Source organism: Bos grunniens, chromosome 23 (genome assembly GCF_055505025.1).
Source record: "Bos grunniens cultivar Pamir isolate PY7600 chromosome 23, Bosgru_T2T1.0, whole genome shotgun sequence".
Lineage (NCBI taxonomy): Eukaryota > Metazoa > Chordata > Mammalia > Artiodactyla > Bovidae > Bos > Bos grunniens.
In genome coordinates this window covers 40,384,723-40,405,334 of record NC_141187.1, presented here as the reverse complement: position 1 = coordinate 40,405,334, position 20,612 = coordinate 40,384,723, and the positions used below count along the sequence as shown (strand labels likewise).

The 20,612-nt window shown below is 40.4% G+C and overlaps 1 protein-coding gene across 15 annotated transcripts in view; it reads left to right on the top strand.

The window, feature by feature from the left end:
- Positions 1-675: 675 nt before the first annotated feature.
- Positions 676-20,612, top strand: part of LOC147347678 (uncharacterized) — a 302,519-nt gene continuing 282,582 nt past the window's right edge. For 11 of the 15 annotated variants that reach the window (XR_015152457.1, XR_015152464.1, XR_015152453.1 and 8 more), the window contains exon 1: positions 676-2,022. Coding sequence is in view for 4 of the 15 variants with exons in the window: in XM_086370111.1 (XP_086226237.1) it covers positions 1,949-2,022 (74 nt within the window). In the remaining 11 variants the exon portion in view is untranslated. The remainder of the gene's footprint in view (positions 2,023-20,612) is intronic. The other 4 variants (XR_015152463.1, XR_015152462.1, XR_015152456.1 and 1 more) reach the window with 4 other exon arrangements.

The following is a 20,612-nucleotide window of genomic DNA, read 5'->3' as shown; positions in this document are numbered from 1 at the left end:
GAAATACATATCTAGTGATGGCATACCTTTTGGGTGGGAGAAAAAAGAAATGAACTCAAGCAGCCTTTTTATTAGATTACTTACGTGTGCATGCTAAGTTGCTTCAGTTGTATCTGGCTTTTTGGGATCCCATGGACTATAGCCAGCCAGGCTCCTCTGTCTGTGGTATTCTCCAGGCAAGAGTACTGGAGTGGGTTGCTATGCCCTTCTCCAGGGGATCTTCCTGACCCAGGGATTGAACCTGTGTCTCTTACATCTCCTGCATTGGTAGGCACGTTCTTTACCACTAGCATCACCTGGGAGCCCTCATTCATGAGAAAGTACACCTACTGTAAGCTAACAAGTTAGCACTGGGGTTCCAATAGTATACATTTTATAAGTTTTGTGGGTGTGAATTAGCATCCCTGAGTCAATACACCGACAAGCTTTTATTTCTAGGCCTGAAGAGCGTAGGCCCAAGTCTTAGATCTTGGTGAACTCTCTAGATACCTTCATCCTGTGAGGTGGGGCTATGTGGCCAGCTGCACCTTGGTCTCTTGACAGACTTGGGTACGTTAGACATGATGTGGCCCAAATACACTGTAAATGCAGGGAAAGGTGACACCACTGTAGCTGGTTCTTTTTTAAAAATTATTTTATTATTCTTATCATTATTTTTATTTTTTGGCCACACAACACAGCATGTGGGATCTTAGTTCCCCAGCCAGGAATCAAACTCGTGTCCCCTGCATTGGAAGCATGGAGTCTTAACCACTGGACCACCAGGGAAGCTCCCCTGCAGCTGGTTCTTTTAAGCAGAATTAAGAGAAAGAAAATGTGGTAAAACATGTAATATTGCTAAATCCCAACAAGCAAAGGTAAATCTACTTAGATAAAATGTACTCAATACCTACTATGTCCTATGCTCTGTTCGAGAAACTTGGAATACATTAGTGAGCAAAACAAAGATCTTTGACCCACGGAGTTATGTACTAGTGGTTAGACAGGCAGTAGAGACTGGAACATGATATGTAATTAACAACCACAGTGTGTGAGCATGATAATGACTATGTAGAAAGGAAAGGAAAGAAAGGAAAATGGGCAGCAGGATAAAGTGCTAGGCAGTGCATCTCTCCTTTCTGCTGCTTTAAGCACTGGCCATACCCTTCTCAAAACCACTCTTTGCAGCCAATGGAGCTGCCTTGCCGAGATAGGCCTAGAAGGTTCTGTATCCTCTTATTTCACATCTAGGAGCTGGCTTGCATGCACTCATCAGCTGTATGGGTCTATCAGCATGCCCAAGATGGGCAACTCAGTGATGCCATTTATAGTTAAAACTAGACGTCCCAGGGAGTCAGGCTAGGGTCCTCCCACTAAACCACATCTTTACCTAGCTTCTTTCCTGCCCTGTCCGGCTTCTCTCTCTCCAACAAGCTACACCTGAAACACTCCCTCATTAACTCACTTGCCCAGGAGCCTCTACTTCAGTTCCTAAGGAGCCTCCAAACTGAGCTCGGCCACAGTGAAAGGGGAATAGGTGTGCCGATAGCAGGGCAGGGGTCTTATCAAAGGATTAAGTAGCATAGTCAAAATGGAAGAAATGGGACTTGATCAAAGACCTGAAGAAGATGAGAGACTCAGCCAAGAGGAGAAACACTGCAGGCAGAGGGCAGAGTTAGAGCAAGGCCCTGTGGTAGAGAGAATATCACGCTTCCAGAAGACCACATCCTCATCTGTAGAACTTGTGAACATGTTAGGCTACATAGCAAAGGGCAATCAAGGTTGGATCAAGGCTGCCAATCACGTGACCTTAAAGTAGCATAGTCCTGGATTACTCAGATGGGCTCAATGCAGTCCTAAGAGTCCTTGAAAGTGAGAGAGGGAGGCGGAAGAGGAAGTCAGGGGGAGGCAGGAGGCAGAGTCAGAGTCAGAGGAAGCTGTGCCTGTGGGGGAGAGACAGAAAAGAGTCATGTTTCTGGCTTTGAAGACAGAGGAGAGGGTCATGAGCCAAGAAATGTGGACAGCCTCAAGAAACTGGAAAAGGTAAGGAAATGAATTTTCCCCTAGAGTCTCTAGTAGGGAACACAGTCATGCAATCACCTTGGTTTGAGCCCAGTGAGACCCATTTCAGTATTCTAATCTCTAGAGCTGTCATATAACAAATTTGTGTTGTTTTTGGATACTGTTTATGGTAATTTGTTATGATGACAATAGAAAACAAATATAGGCCCAAACGGGTTGCTGTTCAGTCGTTCAGTCGTGTCTGACTCTTTGCGACCCCATGGACTGCAGCACACCAGGCTTCCCTGTCCTTCATCTCCCGGAGCTTGCTCAAACTCATGTCCATTGAGTCGGTGATGCCATCCGACCATCTCGTCCTCTGTCGTCCCCTTCTCCTGCTGTCCTCACTCTTTCCCAAAGTGGGGAGCATCTAATAATATGAGGTTAATGTAGGGAGGCCACTGAGCTAGAATGGAGGGAGTAGGAGGAGAAGGTGTTGGAGAGGGCTGGCGGGCCAGGCGTGCAGGCCCCTGCCGCTGTTGTATGCAGGCAGGCATTTACCTTTAGTCAGGTGAGGAGCCATCACAGGTTTTTGAGGATGTGATCTTCTGCACCTGTTCAGAGGCCCTAGGGCTGTTGAGATTAGTCAGCCTAGGGCTGGGGAGACTGTCAGGAGGCAATAATATAGGTGAGAAGTGATGAGAGCAGAAGGATAGCAGAGGTGGCAAGAAGTGAGTATGTTTTGGGGAGAGAGGCAGCAGGGCTTCTGCTAGATTAAATGTCTTAGATTAAATGATCGTCCTGCCTGAGAGAAAGGACCGTCAAGGATTGCTGCAAGGATTTCTCCTGAGCAGCTGAAAGAAGAAAGCTGCCATCCACGGAGATGGGAAAGGTTGCCAGGGGAGCAGATTTTCAATGTGGTGCCTGAGACTGGGTGACCTTTGAGACTTATTTTTGATTTATTATATCCATGCAAAGATTTTGAGTAGGTAGTTGGGGAGACAGGTCTAGAGTTTGAAGAAGTCTGATCTGGATATATCCATTTGGGAGTCCATGGGGTCGTTAAGAGTCGGACACGACTGAGCAACTTCACTTTCATTTTCACTTTCATGCATTGGAGAAGGAAATGGCAAGCCACTCCAGTGTTCTTGCCTGGAGAATCCCAGGGACGGGAGAGCCTGGTGGGCTGCTGTCTATGGGGTCACACAGAGTCGGACACGACTGAAGTGACTTAGCAGCAGCAGCAGCATATAGATGTATTTGTTGTTGTTTAGTTGCTAAGTTGTGCCTGACACTTTTGTGACCCCATGGACTGTAGCCTGCAAGGCTCCTCTGTCCATGAGATTTTCCAGGCAAGAATACTGGAGTGTGTTTCCATTCCCTTCTCCAGGGGATTTTCCTGACCCAGTAATCAAACCTGTGTCTCCTGCATCAGAAGGCAGATTCTTCAGCACGGAGCCACCGGGGAAGCCCCGTATAGATGTATAGTGAAGTGAAAGTCTCGTCCGACTCTTTGCAACCCCATGAACTACAGTCCATGGAATTCTCTAGGCCAGAATACTGGAGTGGGTAGCTTTTCCCTTCTCCAGGGGACCTTCCCAACTCAGGGATCGAATCCAGGTCTCCCGTATAGATGTATAGGATAGCATTTAATGCCTTGGGACTGAGAGATATCACTGTGGGAACAGGTAGGGAAGAAGAACAAGAACTGACCCCAGCGAAGAGATTAAGTAGAAAAAAACATAGAAGGAAACCAAGATGGGAGGTCATAAGGTAAGAGTAAGTTCAGGAGAGTATGGGATCCTGGAAGCCAAAGGAAAAAGAAAAGGAAGAGGGTTAGGTTGACTGCGTAGAATAGCTCAAGGGGGATAAGAACTGATCAACTACTTTAGCAATGAAGAGCTTATGGGGAAACTTTATTTTTCCCTCATTTAAACATTTTTTAAATTTCATTTACTTCTAATTGGAGGTTAATTACTTTATAATGTTGTGTTGCTTTCTGCCATACATCAACATGCATCAGTCATAGGTATACATATGTCCCCTCCCTCTTGAACCTTCCTCCCACCTCCCACTCCATCCCACTTCTCTGGGTTTCACAGAGCTTCAGGTTGAGCTCCCTCTGTCACACGGCAAATTCCACGCTAGCTATTTTACATATGGTGCTGTTTATGTCTCAGTGCTACTCTCTCAATTCGTCCCGCCCTCTCCTTCCCCCGCCGTCTCCACAAGTCTGTTCTTTAGCTCTGTGTCTCTATTCCTGCCCTACGAATAGGTTCATCAGCACCATTTTTTCTAGATTTCATATATATGCGCTAATATATGATGTTTGTTTTTCTCTGACTTCTTGATGAGAAAAATATAGTGGCATGGTGGGAATGAAAATCTTGATTGGGTTAGGTTGAAGAGAGAACGGGGAGAAAAAACTTGGAGCCAACAGGAACATACAGTCAGTTTTTGAAGTTTTGCTGCAAATGGGGAGCAAAGAAGTTGAGTAGTAGAGTGGTCAGTGGGACTAGGTAGAAAATCTAGTTTTGCCAAATGAGTGTGATAAAGTGAGAGCAGGGGAGTCAAGGGTACATGCAAGGAAGTGATGATAATATCTGGCTAGGGAATTTGAGTAGAATAAGGAAGAAGAGGAAGATACCGAGGGGAGGTGGATAAAGGGGATGGGAAAATCAAGTGATAAAAATGTAGGACTAACATTAGTTTAATCTATAAAGATATTGACCCCCTGTATTGTACACTTCAAACTAGTATAACATTGTAAATCAACTTTATTTTAATTTAAAAAATGAAAAAATAATAAAAATGACTTAAAAGAGGGAAAGAAAGTAGAACTAGCCAAGCTATGGGAATATTGAAGAAAGATTAGTGGTTGCCAGGGGTTTGGGGTGAGGAAGGAAGGGATGAATAGAAGCACAGGGGATTTTTAGAGAAGCTATTCCATGTCATATAGTAATAGGTGGATATGTGATATTTTATGTCTGTCAAATGCATAGAATGTATAACACAAAAAGTGAACCCTAATGTAAACTATGGATTTAAGTTAATAATAATGTATTAATATTGGCTCATTAATTATAACAAATGTATCACAATAATGCATGGTGTTGGTAATAGGGAAAACCAGTGGGGTGTGGGCTAGGCTGTATGTATATACGAACTTTCTATACCATTGCTCAATTTTTTTCTGTAAGCTTAATCTGCTAAAACTATCTTTTTAAATGTAGGACTTCATATAACTTGCCATGGGACTAGTTTGTTTTTAACCATTTTCTTCATCTGCCACAGAAATAAGACAGTACCGGGTTTGTATTAGATGATCTACAGTTAAATGCAGTTTTGTCCAATCCAAAGTTGCTTCCTCTAGATGAGAACATGAATAGCCATAGCGTAGAACATGGATAAATAAATAGGACATTTTTAAAAATTTATTTTTGGGTTAGGGAGGGCACACATCTTCTTGGTACCCAAATTGGAAAAACATATTTTAATATTCCAAGGCAGGAATAGCAAAGGAGGCAGTAAGCCTGGACAAAGCATAAATATCCAAGACTGGTCTCCCTAGCCAAGGGGAAATGCGCTTTAACCCCATCCCCATGGTTTCTCTCTTGAGATCTATAAGATATGTGGATCATCACAACTTCGGTGAAAGAAAAAAAAGGACAAAGAGAGTCACATGATTATCAAACTCAGTAGTCCCTTAGTGAAACCTTGTCAAATACTGTATGTGCACTTCCTTTTTGTGAGGATTTAAAGGTGAGATAGTTTTACTTGCCTGGTAAGGCTGGTTTAAATTTTCTGTAACAATAGCTTTAAACACTAAATTCTCATAAGTTCTTCCCTGGCTTAAAAAAAAAAGAAGGCATGGTTGTAATGGCAAATAGACTAAAACTTTATGTAAACAGACCTTTGAAAATGCAGTCTTGAAGTTAACCAAAGTATATTTAAAGGCTTATAGTATCCTGAGTAAAGTTTAACTGGTTAAATAGCTTTCAGTACAATTAACTTGTTCTTGCATAAAATTGTTAGAAAATATTTTCTTAAGTGTTTGGTCATTGATTCAGAAATCATTGTATTTTGAAATTAAATGGAGGACATGATAAATGAATGAACAGTGACGTCAGATGCATGTGAAGTTATCTCTGCTGTCCACACAGGCACACACATTAGCACAAACTCATCTTTCCATTAATTGCCTTTTGCGGCAGTGAACCTCTGGTCTCAGAAATACAATGATCATACGCACAGAAAGCCAGATAAGCTACCTGGGCCACGTTTTAGAAATAAGAAATCAGGTTTTCATGACTGATGCAAATGGGATCGCTCTTTGAGTGACCAGCTGATGGTTTTTGTATTAAATTCTTTCAATGATTGCCATACATTCTAAAGGAATACAGCCGTGAGGCCAAAAAAGGAAATTCTTTTACTGGAGAGAATTGTATTCCTTATTTCTTTCTATTAGATTAAAAACCCATTGGGACGAAGGAGGAGACAAGAGATCACCAATTCAATCTTGCTAAAACTGGCCTAGTTTCTGACGCCTTTTGAAAGACAACTTGCCAAATTTCCTTTGTAATAAGATATTTCAGGAGATTCTTAATAGTCTGATAACCCTTGTTTATGTCGCATCTAATTTCTTCATGCCACTGGATAGTCCATCTATTCTTTTCTGGTTTTTGGAGGGGAGAGTAGGTTTGTGTCCATTTCTAAGTGAAACTATTGATATGCTTGAAGATTTGTTATTAATCCCCTATTCACTTTTCTTTTTCTGGTCCAGTGACCTTTATTCTTCACTGTTTGGGTTGGAAAATTGAACCATTTTTATGGCTTGTTTCAAGTTGGCTCTCAAAGTTTTCTGTGTCTTTCTATATTTTAGCGTTCAAAATTTGACTTAAGTCTAGTGGCATGGTAAAAGCCTAGTTCCAGTTACTGCTTATATTTTTAAATAGAATGAAATTGTTTAGAATAGTTGTAATTCTGATGGCTTCCAAAGCCCCTCTCTGCAGTAGTGATATTTTTCAATCATGGATTGTTCCTCATCTTTCATTTTTTTGTCATCTGTTATGCATATTTATTCCATAAATTACTGAAAGATGCTCAGCACCATTGCTTTGGACAATCATATATAATACAAACAACTCCCATTTGTAACTGTGATATTTAGTGGATTAGCTCCTTATTTCAATATCAGATCTTGGCAGAAAATATGAAAATGAATCCTAGAATGTTATCTATCATGCATCTTTCCATGTAAGTTGAAAGCAATCATAGACATGCAGATGCACCTCCTGCCCTTTGTGTCATGCACCTCCCGTCTTTGTCAGTCAACAGATAATTATTGAAAGCATCCTATGTATCAGACAGATCTATATAGGCATTGTCTTTGCCTTTATCAGTTGGCTTCTTGAAAAGCGTACTGGGATGTGTTTTTATAATTTGGGTCATACTCCAGATATAAAAGACCACAATTTAAAGAGAAGCAGGGTGACTCTTTCTGATAAAGGGAAGTGTCTCTTTTAAAAGTGGTATCTATAAGCTAGTTTTTGTGAGTTAGCCTTATGCTGTCACGTAAGTAAGCAAAAGGTGTCAGGATGCAGTACCTTAGGTTTTCTTTTCAAGGTTCTAGCTGTCTTTCAGGCACAGAGTTCATCTTGGTCACATGCAATGTAACTTACAGGGCTGAAGATTTTAATATTGTGTGTGTGAAAATCTAGTGGAAGCTATGGGTTCTCATTGCAGAAAAGGGACAATGGACTTAAAATTTCAGAGGCTCCTGTATCCCCGAAACCCTCTTATGGACACTAGGGTAAGACACTGTCCGTTCAAGGGCCTTCTGCTCACCCCATGCTCTCACCATGCCAGTGGAAAGTAGAGGAAATCTGGTAGTGATCACATCTCCCAAAGAGGCTTTAAGAACAAGTGTGGGATATCTGTGATAAGGGGAGAGGTATGCTGCTAAGTCACTTCAGTCGTGTCCGACTCTGTGCGACCCCATAGACGGCAACCCAACAGGCTCCCCCGTCCCTGGGATTCTCCAGGCAAGAACACTGGAGTGGGTTGCCATTTCCTTCTCCAATGCATGAAAGTGAAAAGTGAGAGTGAAGTCGCTCAGTCGTGTCCAACTCTTAGCGACCCCATGGACTGCAGCCTACCAGGCTCCTCCATCCATGGGGTTTTCCAGGCAAAAGTACTGGAGTGGGGTGCCATATAGTCTTGCAGAAATAAAGAACAATCCATTTCATCTTCCTTCACCCAGCAAGTGGTAAAATGGCCAAAAAAATGAGGACCAGAATGGTGCCCAGGGAAATGTGTTGCACGGTTGGATGTTCAGATTTATTTCTGATCTATTATATTAATCTAATCTATTAATAAGTTTTGAGCTAGAGGGAGAAGAGTGGCCTTTGAGATTCATACATTGCTTCAACTAGCCCCCTGTTAAGGTAGTATAGAGGAGAATTTGGAGCCAAATCTCAAGTCTTTTGTTCATTGATCAAATATTCACCGAGTGGCCTCAATGTGCCAACAACTCAGAAAGACCCAGGACCTGGTTGCAGAGAACTCAGCTGTCACCTTGTAACTACTGGGGCAGTGGTGGAGATACCAGAGGGCCTGATTTTCTGCAGCTCATGCTAGAGCTGTCCAAGCCTTCAATAAATATTGCTTGGATGATTAGTTTAGTGCTTTCCCCAATGAGCTGGTTTTGCTGCAGAATCTGTAACAGCTGGGGTTAATAAAAGAAAAGTTTAGTTTTGAGAGGGGCACAAAGCTACATATACTAATTATAATAAAATATTAAAAATCTACTTAGGGTAACATAGTTACAGACACGAAGTGCATGCTAATGTGAGATTCGTTCGGAGGTAAAGCATTTTCAGGATCAGCTATCTATCCTCAGAGTGGCCAAAACAGCAGTCCAGAGACTGACAAGGAGCATTTCAAATTCGGCAGTCTGCTCTCTTATTGGCCCAGGGATGGTAATAACACAGGCAGCAGCTGGTATGAATCTGGGTCTGTTCTGACTACATCATGCTGCCTGAGAGTCTAATTTTGCTTCAAAAATGGTCTAATTTTGTTCACAGTGGAAAAAGTGGTATATTCCTTTAGTGTCAACAGACCAGATTGCATCTCCAGTTTGTTTGATGGGAGAACTTGGTTCTGTTCCCAGATATGGCTCTCCTTCATGGATCATTGAATTACGCTAAGTGTTTTGAACAAAGTCAATTTCAAAACATACCGCTTTCCTCCCAAACCTTGGAATTTATCTTCATACCAAAGTTCCAAGAGTTTATGTTTGTAGGAAGAGAATACCCCACAAATACACTCACTTTAAGTCTTCAGATACTTCTTCTCTAGGTAGGTAAACCTTAATAACCCTATGGGAATTAACATTCTAGGGTTTCTATGGTGAGTTGTAGATGCGCTAATGTTTTGAAACTGATGCAAAGATATGTGTATGTTCCACAAAGTAGTGAATAAAAATATTAGGCCCTTTCTATTAAAAAAAAATCCTAGATTTGGATATTCTGCACTTTGCCTTTTAGTCGGGAAACTTCTGATATTTTCCTATGTTCCCTCACATGGCTTGAGGAAGTAACAATATGTAAAAGCACCTATTACTTCAGTTTTTTTTTTTTTCCTTGAGAATATTTCCAGCTGAGGGCTCATTGCCTATTTCTAATTCACCTAGTTTCAAACTCTCTGGTCTTAAGTAATGAGCTGTGAAGGAGACCAGGTTAGAGAATGACCAGGGAAGGACTTGCAGCCGGAGTCCCCCTCTGATTGAGGAGCCCTGTCTTCGCAGCACGTGCTCATCTGTGCAGCTGCCTGTGGTGACGAGAGACCCAGGATCCCTGCTCCAGGCAGACCGTGTTCCACTGAAAACCCAACTTTGCTAAAAATGAACTAGGAAAACTTAGCAGATAATGGCCCTTGGTCTCTAAGACACACCCTCGGAGTGTGGGGCTGGAGGAGGAGGATGGGGAGGGTGGGTGAGCGGCTCTATTTATGCTCGGTTGATGGGCTAACCTCTGTCACACACCTGGAGGTGATCTGCATTCCTGCCCACACTAAGGGCTCCTGGCGTTGGCTCCAGCACTAACCAGTCGGCACTAAGAGCTCAGACTTCAGTTTGGCTGGAATGTGCACTGCACTAGCCGGATTCTCGGAGAGAACCAGCTGGGGTCTCCCCTCACTGGCAATTAATCTCGTGGTGAAGCCTAGGAAGGACAGTAGGAAAGGGTGATCATTCTGAAAAGAAACCCCGGGGGAAAATTGTAGGGAGAAGGGCATCCCTCTTTCCCTGTCCTACAGTTTTTCTTCCATCCCATCTAGTCCCTGGGCTTCTGGCCCTTTGGCTTTTCTCTTTAAGAGTCCAAGAAAATGTAGCACTTAGCTATGTTGTGTAATAGGTTTTTTGTTTTTGTTTTTTAATGAACATTTGCTTCATTTGGTGTCATCCAAAATGGGTAGTTCCTTTTATGTAATACCTGAAGGCAGGATTTTGCTTTTCTTTCTGAAATCCATTGACTGTTTTTAGCTCCTCCTCGGAATCTCTGGCTGGACAGGGCACAAGCGCGGGGCAAAAAGCCTGCAAGTCAGCCCTGATGGTGGTAGAAAGGCCTTGGCATGTGATAGAAAGCCTACCTCCCCCAGCACACAATGCTGTGCTGGCTGTTTCTGATGACTTCTGTGGATTGACTAAAGGCAGCTACAGAAGTGGGTGAAGCTATCCCTCATGCTGACATTTAATTTACCTAGGAGCACAATAATCTCAGAAAGAATCAAATTCTTGAAAATTTTGCTTCAGTGAGCAAAAGCTAAGTGTTTGCACCATATTGAAAAGTGATACTTTGGTTCGGAATTCCAAATAAAAAGGGTGCTGGGGTCACTGACTAAAAGCAAAATGAAAGAACGAAATTCTTTTTTTCACACATTCACAATTACAGTATTGGAGAAAATCTGGGATTTTGCACGTTATAGTACTATTTTGTCAGCTTCAGTTTGATAGAGCAAGGTCAGTGGGGCCTAGAAAAAGGATGTGGTGGTGAAGCCTAAAAAGGAAGGGTATTTTTAAGTGTATTACAGAGAAGCAGCTGGACTTAATAACTAACAATATGTGGGAGGTGGAAGTATGTTAAATCTTGTACAGAAGTTTGATGATCAGAGAAAGGGCGGGTAGTATTTCTGGCCAAATCAAAATAACCCTCTATAACTAGCTCCACCTGTGCTAAAATATTATGCTCACATACTGTTCCCAATTTGTTGAAATTTATGATCATTAATATGTTATGTGAGTAATAGTTACTACTGAACCAAAATCAATATGTAGTTCTCTGTTGACAAAGCTTGGGTTTATATTTTATTCACGTTTTTGCTTTCAGGACCTAACATGATGCCTGGCAGCTAGATGATGTTCAAAATGCTGAATGTGTGGCCTGCCTAGTGGTCTGGTTTTTGTTTAAAATATCTGACCAGGCTTAATTGTTTGCTTTAATGAATTAAGTTCTTTGGTTTTCTGAAATCTGGCTCTGGGTGTCATATGCCTTTTGCAACGCCTTAATAATCAGGAGATTAGAAATTAGTACCCACTTCAGATCAAGCTTACAAAGTAGTTGTCATGATGAGAAAGGGAAAGTTTGGGTGAAATTACCAAATACCCAGTATATCAAAGCAAGGATCATGGCCAATTCTGCCTATCTTTACCCACCTTTATGTTTCATGACCACATGATAATTCAGGATCATGTTCCCAAATGATATGAGCAAGCTTTCCAGCCACCCTCCATCATATACCCTGTGCCCCCACTCTGGCAAGTCTTTCTTTAGATCTCTGGATCTTTGGAGGTGGTTTGTGGTGGCACATCAGATTGTCTCATGTTGCCACAGTCTCTCTTTTCACTCTCCCAAAGGTAGAGAACTAGATTTCTTGCAACAGACTGGGAAATTTCTGATATAGCCAAGGCAGTGTAAGATACAAATGGCAAGTTTGACAACAAGTCAGAACAAATAGCTCCTTGTGTGCGAGATGTGCAAATTCAGTAGTCATGCCTTCTTGTCTCAGTTTATTCAATTTTTGGCTAAAAATTCCACCTAAGGCATAGGCATCTAATAGAAAAAAATCGGAAACTGGGCTGGACACAGAGTTTCAAGGGATTCTTAGCTCTAACCTAATAAAGCAATTTATAAAGAGATTAAGAGCAAAGAATTTGGAGTCAGACAAACTAAAGTTGGTCCTCAACTCTGACACTGCATAGCTGTGTGATGTTGGAAGTTAACTTCATCTCTTTACATTTCAGTTTTCTCATGTGTCAAGTGAGAATAACACCAACTTAATAGCACTGTTGTTAAGAATTAAATGAGGTGATGCTTAGCAGAGCATCTGGAAAATGATCATTAATAAAAACTGTACATCCTCATCACCTCTATGTTGTTTCACCATGGCAGAGACCTATGAAAATTCCCAACATTACCCTAGTGAGCTTAGTTTGTAGAGTGAAAGTTTCCTGGACATGAAGAAACGTAAGGGCTGCCTCAGATGGAAGGGTCATCCTGATGATACAGTTAGCATCACACGAGAAGAAGACACTTGCTGGGCAGAGCATCCCATGGGTGTAAAGGCACTTAATGGCCACTCTGATATGGTTATTTTCCTGGAATTTTGGTGTCTGATTTATAGTATGATGCACATGAACTACTCCAAGAGGAAAACAATCCCAGTGTGGGCACCATCCTTAAATTAAAGCAAAGGGGTAATCATGAAATCAGCTTGTAAAATGGCCAGCCCATTTCAAGATCTAAAAATTTATAAGCATACCTTAACTCCATCAACTGTTTACTGTGTCCAGACCAATTTTTAGTTACAGAAATCTGTGGACAATGATAATAATTTCTTAAAGACTAGAGAGAGGGAAAAAAAAACTTTCAAGAAGGCCTTGTAAATAAGGAAACCTTAAAAACGAAAATGTTCTGAAAATGTTTTAATTCAGTGTCTTTTATGCAAACACCACTAATTAATCTCATACAAACATGGATATTTTTGTAAAGCGTAAGCCCAAGTGCCATTTTATGACCATGTAATTTACAAGTCCTCAAATTACATTAAAATCACCACACACACTGTTTACAGTTTAATTATATGGTTATTTACCATTCCCAATCAAGTGTTATTCATTCAGTACCTCTTTGCCTGATCTTACCTAAAAAAGAAAATACTTTTTGCTGGATTTGAGTGGTAAACATTCAAACATGCCAGTACTTCAAGGCAACAAAAATGTGATTTGGAGTCAACAAACTCCACTGACAGAGATTTCAGAGAACTTCAAGGGGGAGAGAGAATAGAGAGAGATCAACATTTTAGTAAAACAGTATGTCTTTGGATTTCTTTGATTATTTCAGTTAGGCTGAAAAGAAGAAACCTATCACTGTTCATGTTACACTATATGCAATCCATATTTTGTATTACAAAGTGATATATTTCTTCAGTCAAGAAATGTTTATCGAGCACCCTCAATGTTCAGAATACTATGATAAGAATAAGTGTGAAAAAAATAAGACATGGCCCCTTGATGAACTCAGACTGGATACCCACTAAGTGTGTTATAAATATTTGGACACACAGATTATATTTACTTCTAGTCTTCTCTTTGTCATTTAACAATACCATCCTGAAATTAGAGAGTCTCAATTTTTGTGGGTGATTGCATAACCTTTCTGACTCTTAAGTCTTTTCACCTGTAAAATATAGAAGTGGGGAATATAAAAGTGATAATGCCAATTTTCCCGCCATAAAAATGTGATTATAAAGATGAAGCAAGACCGATAGCAGTTGAGGGTTGCTTCTTCACCATCTGCCTCTGCAGCGAATTCCACAAGCCCATTTGAACTGATTCTTATTTCCCTCCCTGTGTTGCCCAGCTCATGATGCCTCACACCTCTGGTATGGTGTTAGTTACATCAGGAAACAGTTATAGCACGTGAATTAACTATGGTGACCCTGAATTCCTAAGACATAATTCCGCGTTCTGGGGGGAACTCAGATTTCAGCAAAAGTGGTCCTCATTGGAAGTCCTTGGGCCACTGGCCTCAGAGTTAGCAGACTTTCTAAAATATCTTCTTTTCTGGATCCCACTCCAGACTTAATGAATCAGAATCTTTAGCAGTGGAACCTAACTAAGCACATGCCTCCTAGTGAGTTTTTCTGATAATGTTAAGCACACCAGAGCTCAAGAAGCACTGTTGTATTTAAAGGGATTGTTTGCAAATATTCCAGTTTTCTTCTTTCAGGTACACAGTAGAATCACACTTCTCCACCCACCTGGAATTAGGTGTGCACGTCTCATTTGTTTTGGTCACTGAACTATGAATTAACACAAGAATGAATCAAAGTGACATGTAAGTCATGTGACATTAAATTGAAATAATATATTTGGGATGACTTTATAGTTCTCATAATTTTAAAATTTTATTTCCCTTCTCACATGTTAGAAAACATGATTCCTAGTATATGATTTAATGGTGGTGGCAAAAAACACTAATAAATATCAGATTACAAATTAATCTCCACCAATCATGAGATAATTTTTGATGATAATTAGATGGCAAGGTTAACAAGCCCTCTTTTCTTTATATCTCAAAAATAGAGGATACAAAAACATTAACATAGGCAGATTTTATATGATGTTTCTATTGAACACTAATTTAAACTGAGCCTGTACTTAGCAAATAGAAAGTGGAAATACTTGTATGAGAGGAAATAATTCATTTAATAAATTGAGCATCTACCATATATTACTCTGTTGAATACATTTCCATTTTCTCACATTTAACAATAGTCCATAGAGACATTGCTTTTTATATTTGAATGTGAACAAACAAACTGGTTGAATAATTTTCTAAAATTTACCAAATGAGAAACTTGAGATTCAAATTGACAGCTGCCTGTTTGCCCAGCCTGGTAACTTCTTATTGCAACATGTCAACTCTGGAAAAAGTCAGCCTTTCAACATGTTGATTGATCCGATTTTGTTATTAGTTGCTGAATCTTTATGGGTGTTAATAAAATTTACCTTTTTTCAATATTGAATCACAAAGTTCTATAGACCATGCAGAGCATGCATGTACCTGTATCTGTACATCAAAATGCATTTTCATGGCACAGGTAAATGGTAACTAAACTCTTCATTAACAGTTTTCTAATCCATTGCCTCCCTTGGTCTGCAAAGGTGCAAGTGAAATGTCACCAACTAAACTAAGGTGATCAGTTTCAATTGTTGGTCTTAAGATATAGACATTTAATTTAAATGACTTTCAGTCTGGGGAACACATTAAACATGTGATACTTCATTACCATGCAACAATTATTCAAACGAAATGTGAAATACAGAATTATTTTAAATATTAAGTCTTTGAAGATGCTTTGGGAAGTTACACATAGAAGAATATAAGCCCATTTTGTGAAGGGGATTTTGATAATTGAGACAAGAATGTAGTTACAAATTCTATTTTATCTCTGCTACTTTATATTTGATTCTTAATTGGAGAAGTAAAGCATAAAGTAAGGGGATAGAGTTCAGTGTCTGGGAAACAAACTGGGGAAAGATTAAAATAGGCATAGTCTTCACAATTTTTGTGGAATATCTAACTGAGGATTTTCTTTGGGCTCTGGATGTGGAATGATACACATTAATTGGAGTGTTAGTTAGTTGATAGTCCTCTAAATGATACATACACTATACAGTATGAATGCACAAAAAACACATACATGACAGCTTAAGTACAAAATAGCAATAAGTATTAATATTTTGTGTATGTGTGTATGCTCAGTCGCTCAGTCATATCCGACTCTTTTTGACCCCAGGGACTGTAGCCTGCCAGGCTCCTCTGTTTGTGGGATTCTCCAGGCAAGAATATTGGAGTGGGTAGCCTTTCCCTTCTCTAGAGGATCTTCCAAACCCAGGGATGGAGCCCAGGTCTCCTGCACTGCAAGTGGATTCTTTACTGTCTGAGCCACCAGGGAAGCCCAAATATTAATATTAACCAACCAAGAATCAGTAATAACAAAACATTTTTAATAGTGCAACCTGAGCAATTTTTCTTTTACTAAGTACTGTAAATTGAATTTGTGGACAAGCTATTGTACAGCTTGATTTTAACACCTTTTATTAGGAGCAATTAGGATTTTATTCTAGTAACGTGAAATTAGACATTTTAGAGCTGGAACACCATAGAGATGATCTTTTCCAACTCTCTGATTTCACAAGTGAGGAAACATATTCAGGAAATTAAATGACTTGTCTAATGTCACTTAGTGAATAAGTGGAAGAGACAGGGCTTGAAAGATCTTTCCTGAAGAGCACCCCTTCAAGTCCACATTTGTAATTAAAAGAGTAAATAAAAGTAACAAAACAACTTTTGTCAAAAGCAAATTAAAAAGTCAAATTAGTTACATAAAGATATTTTTCAAGGTTGATTAAATCTATATTGTAGGTGGTATAAATAGATATATCCCCAAAGAACTTACTGGATGTTAAATGGTCATCTTTACACCTACTTTATTAATTACTGAGTATCACACTAGCACCATTATAGCTGATAAAACAAAATTTAATACAAGCTATGCCTTTACCAAGGTTATACTGTAAGTGAAATACTTAGAGTTTGAACTGAGATTCTTCTGATTATAGAACAAACATTCTTTCTACCTTGCTACATTCTCTCTCACCAAGATTGTTTAAAAGGACAAAAACCTTATAAAACAAATCTGATTAACAAAGAGATAGTACAACAAATAGATTTAAACAAACCCATAGAAAAAACTAGAGAGAAAAAGTGAGCAAAGAGTTGGATTCAACATTGAGATTGGGAAGAGGTTGGGTGGAGTACAGGGAGAGCAATCTAAATAAAAGACAATAGGCTTTGTCTTTATGATCAGTGTTTCATCAGCATGTAAGTATCATTCCCTTCAAGAATCTCAGTACTATGCAAAATGGAGAACATTACAATTAACTTATGAGTTATCATTAAAACCCCAAGGAAGAATTACAATTAACTTGAGTCAATTAGATTTCTCAAGGATTCCTGACTTTAGCTCTGGCTAACAGGAATCTTAATGAGACAATTAATATTAGCTAATATCAGCTTGATTAATGTAAAGGGTTTGTATAATTATATAGAAGAGTGTGTATATAAAAATGTGTGTGTGTGTGTGTATGTTCTACATGTATTCATGGCATTTGAAATTGAGCCTCAAAATATTTTGGAAGCAAAATAATAGTGTATGAGAATTCTCCCTTCACAGATAAAAAATATATATCTCAGTTTTGAATATTATTCTTGGGAACAGAGATGAGGTAAACAACATCAGGTGTAGGCATGATCTAGACTATTGAAATTTTTAAACAGTTCAATGAAGGAAAAGATTTGAAAATTTTTTGAATGCCAACCGTATATTGGGCTTCCCTGGTGGCTCAATTGCTAAAGAATCTGCCTGCTAATGAAGGAGACATGGGTTCAGTCCCTGGGTTGGGAAGATCCCCTGGAGAAGGAAATGGCAACCCAGTCCAGTATTCTTGCCTGGGAAATCCCATGGACAGAGGAGCCTGGCTGGCTACGGTCCATAGGGTCACCAAAAGTGGGATACAAGTTGGCAAGTGACTAAACCACCACCAATAACCATACTTCATTCATTTTCAGTAAATTATCCCCTTACTCTTCACAATCTTGAAGGAAGGCATTAGGAAACTGAAGCTCAACAAGTAATGACCAGAGAGTGGTCTGGGCTGTCATGCAGGGCTGTGCCTTTTGTATACTGCACAACCACATCTGGTAGCAAGGAGGGGCAAATTGGGAATGACACACACTTTGTGTTCTGTTTGCCCTGGAGGGCTGCGGTCCATGGGGTCGCAAAGACGTGGCTGAGCGACTAACACTTGCCCAGTGGTGCACCCTAATGAAGGATTCTGTCATTCCAGGCAGAGGGTGTGCCTTCCTCTAATTTTCCCAGAGACCACAAGCCTCACTGAATTGCAGAATTAAAATTTGAGTCTGTGTATGTCTGGGCAGAGACCAGCCTCTTCCCACTGTGTCCTGAAGCCTCTCCCACACTAGAAAGATGCAATCAGAATAAGTTACGAGTAGCTGGTGCCCATCTCGTAATAAGAAGGCTAGATGGTCTGAGTCTGAAAAGTTAGGATAGTGAGGAGAAGAGACAATGGAAGTCTCTTTTCTTTTTCTCTTTCGGAAAAAACATCATCTGACCTTGACATTTGTGTATGCATAGAGGGGGAAGAAAATAAATATATATTTTTGATTGGGTGGCTTCATTTATATGATTTTCTAAAATATTAGAGTCACTATATACTGGGCCACTGTGTGCACATAAACCTATGACAAGAGGATTTGCACCATACCTGGTGCATAGTATGCACTCAATTCACATTATTCCCCAGATGTCCTAAATGAGTTCTGAGGTTAGCACCATGCCTGGCGCATAGTAGGCACTCAATTCACATTATTCCCCAGTTGTACTAAATGAGTTCTGAGGTTAGCACCATGCGTGGCACATAGTAGGCACTCAATTCACATTATTCTCCCGTTGTACTAAATGAGTTCTGAGGTTTTCATCAGCATGAGGTGTTTGAGGGCGGTCATGTAAACAGACTCATTACCATTGATGTTAGAAATTTCAGTGACTAAAATTTAAAGCACTATGAGAGCCATTATGGCCACACAAGGAAACAAAGCCTAGGAAAAGGGCCAGTGGCCCCATTTTTCTCAGCCGTGGCTCCTTGGGCTTTCCTGTCTCCTGCCATGGTCACCAAATTCCTTATGGGGTAAGACACATGGATACTCTCTGTCTTTAGCACTTTGCCAATAACTGGTGCTCTGTTCATAGTAGGTTGCTTATTTTGAATGCTGTTGAAGAAATTATTACTTCTTTTTCCTCCCTCTCCTAATACTTATGGTCATAAAGTTCCCTCCTAAGCATTCAGGTTTTTTACTCTGTGAGGAAAAAAAAAGTGGAAAGGAGCTACAAAGAAAGCCTGCTTGGATACAAAGTGTTAAACAGTAGTAGGAAGCAAACTACAGTTCTATTTTCCATAACCCAGAAATGTCAAGAACTCAGAGAAGAGAAGTATTACCAAGAACTGAGGGTGCTAGAAGTTGAAGTAAACCATTAAAGTAGAGATTATGGGGACAAATTATGCCAGAAGAAAGAGCACCGTGAGGGGGTGGTGGGGCTCAGAAGAACGAGTGTTCAAGGAAGGACAGTAAGAAGCTATTGACCTGGAGTTGAAAATCCTCATTACAGGTGCTGAGGAAAAGTTAGAACTTGAAAGCCAAGGCAGCCTGAAACTTGACCTTCAGCTATAGTGGGTGGAGCGAAGTAGGACTAGGTTGGGCTACAGGAGGAGTTGAAAGCATACAGTTTTATTTTTTAACCTTTAAAACAGTTGTATACAGACAACAACATGATTTACTTAAGGTTATTTATTCCACCCAGATTAAGTATTTATATTTTGACAATGGATTTTTAGGAGATGGTGCTTTATTCTAAAGCCAGGATAGATGAACTGGAGGAGGAAGAGAGCTTTTTGCTGCCCTTAAAGTCATACCTTGGAAGGGAAAAATCTGCCTGCAAATAACCTGCTGTAAATTTTCTTAACTAGAATTACGGTGTCGGCCCACCTTATCAGAGGTAGGTGTTGTACAGATATGGAGCGGCGTATTGGTAGCTCCATCATGAATAATGGCAGCTGTTAAAAAGCCACAGAAGAGTCTTTAGTTCAAAACTCTCACTCCTGGCATCCTAGTCTTTGACTTTCTGCTCTTCAGTTCACCCAAAGCTGAAATGGATTTCACTTTTGTAAACTGACTTAAAGATAAGATGAATATAAACAAGTCTGGGTCCTGAGCAGCAGTCAGTGTCAGATAATGCTGCTGTGTTGGCCCACTAGAAGACTACATTGATTTACTGCTAAGTCACTTCAGTCATGTCCGACTCTGTGTGACCCCAGAGACGGCAGCCCACTAGGCGCCCCCGTCCCTGGGATTCTCCAGGCAAGAACACTGGAGTGGGTTGCCATTTCCTTCTCCAATGCATGAAAGTGAAAAGTGAAAGGGAAGTTGCTCAGTTGTGTCCGACTCTTAGCGACGCCATGGTTTGCAGCCTACCAGGCTCCTCCGTCCATGGGATTTTCCAGGCAAGAGTACTGGAGTGGGATGCCATTGCCTTCTCCGACATTGATTTAAGTCAGATATAATAAAGTGAGTGCTAGCTTGAAAGGGTGGTATCCTGGGTTCTAATCCTGCCTGTGTCATAGATCCATCACGTGGTCTCTCTGTAGGGCTGGCAACGGGGATTAGGGCTGTTTGAGTCCAGTTGACCGAATGTAATAGACCTTTCAGTTCTGTCATCTCAGGGAAGCTAATCCAACTCTCTTCTCAGACTTGTTCTGCGGTGTAATGCATTTCCCTTATAACATGAATGACAGAGTTGAAATCCCAGTACGGTGTTGGAAGAACTATAGCCTCAAAGCTTTGCCATTAGGCATCAGTTCTTTATAAATTTTCTCTCGGGTCCCCAAAAGTATGTTGTAGCACTTAGTGTTCTACAAATATAGTGTGGCT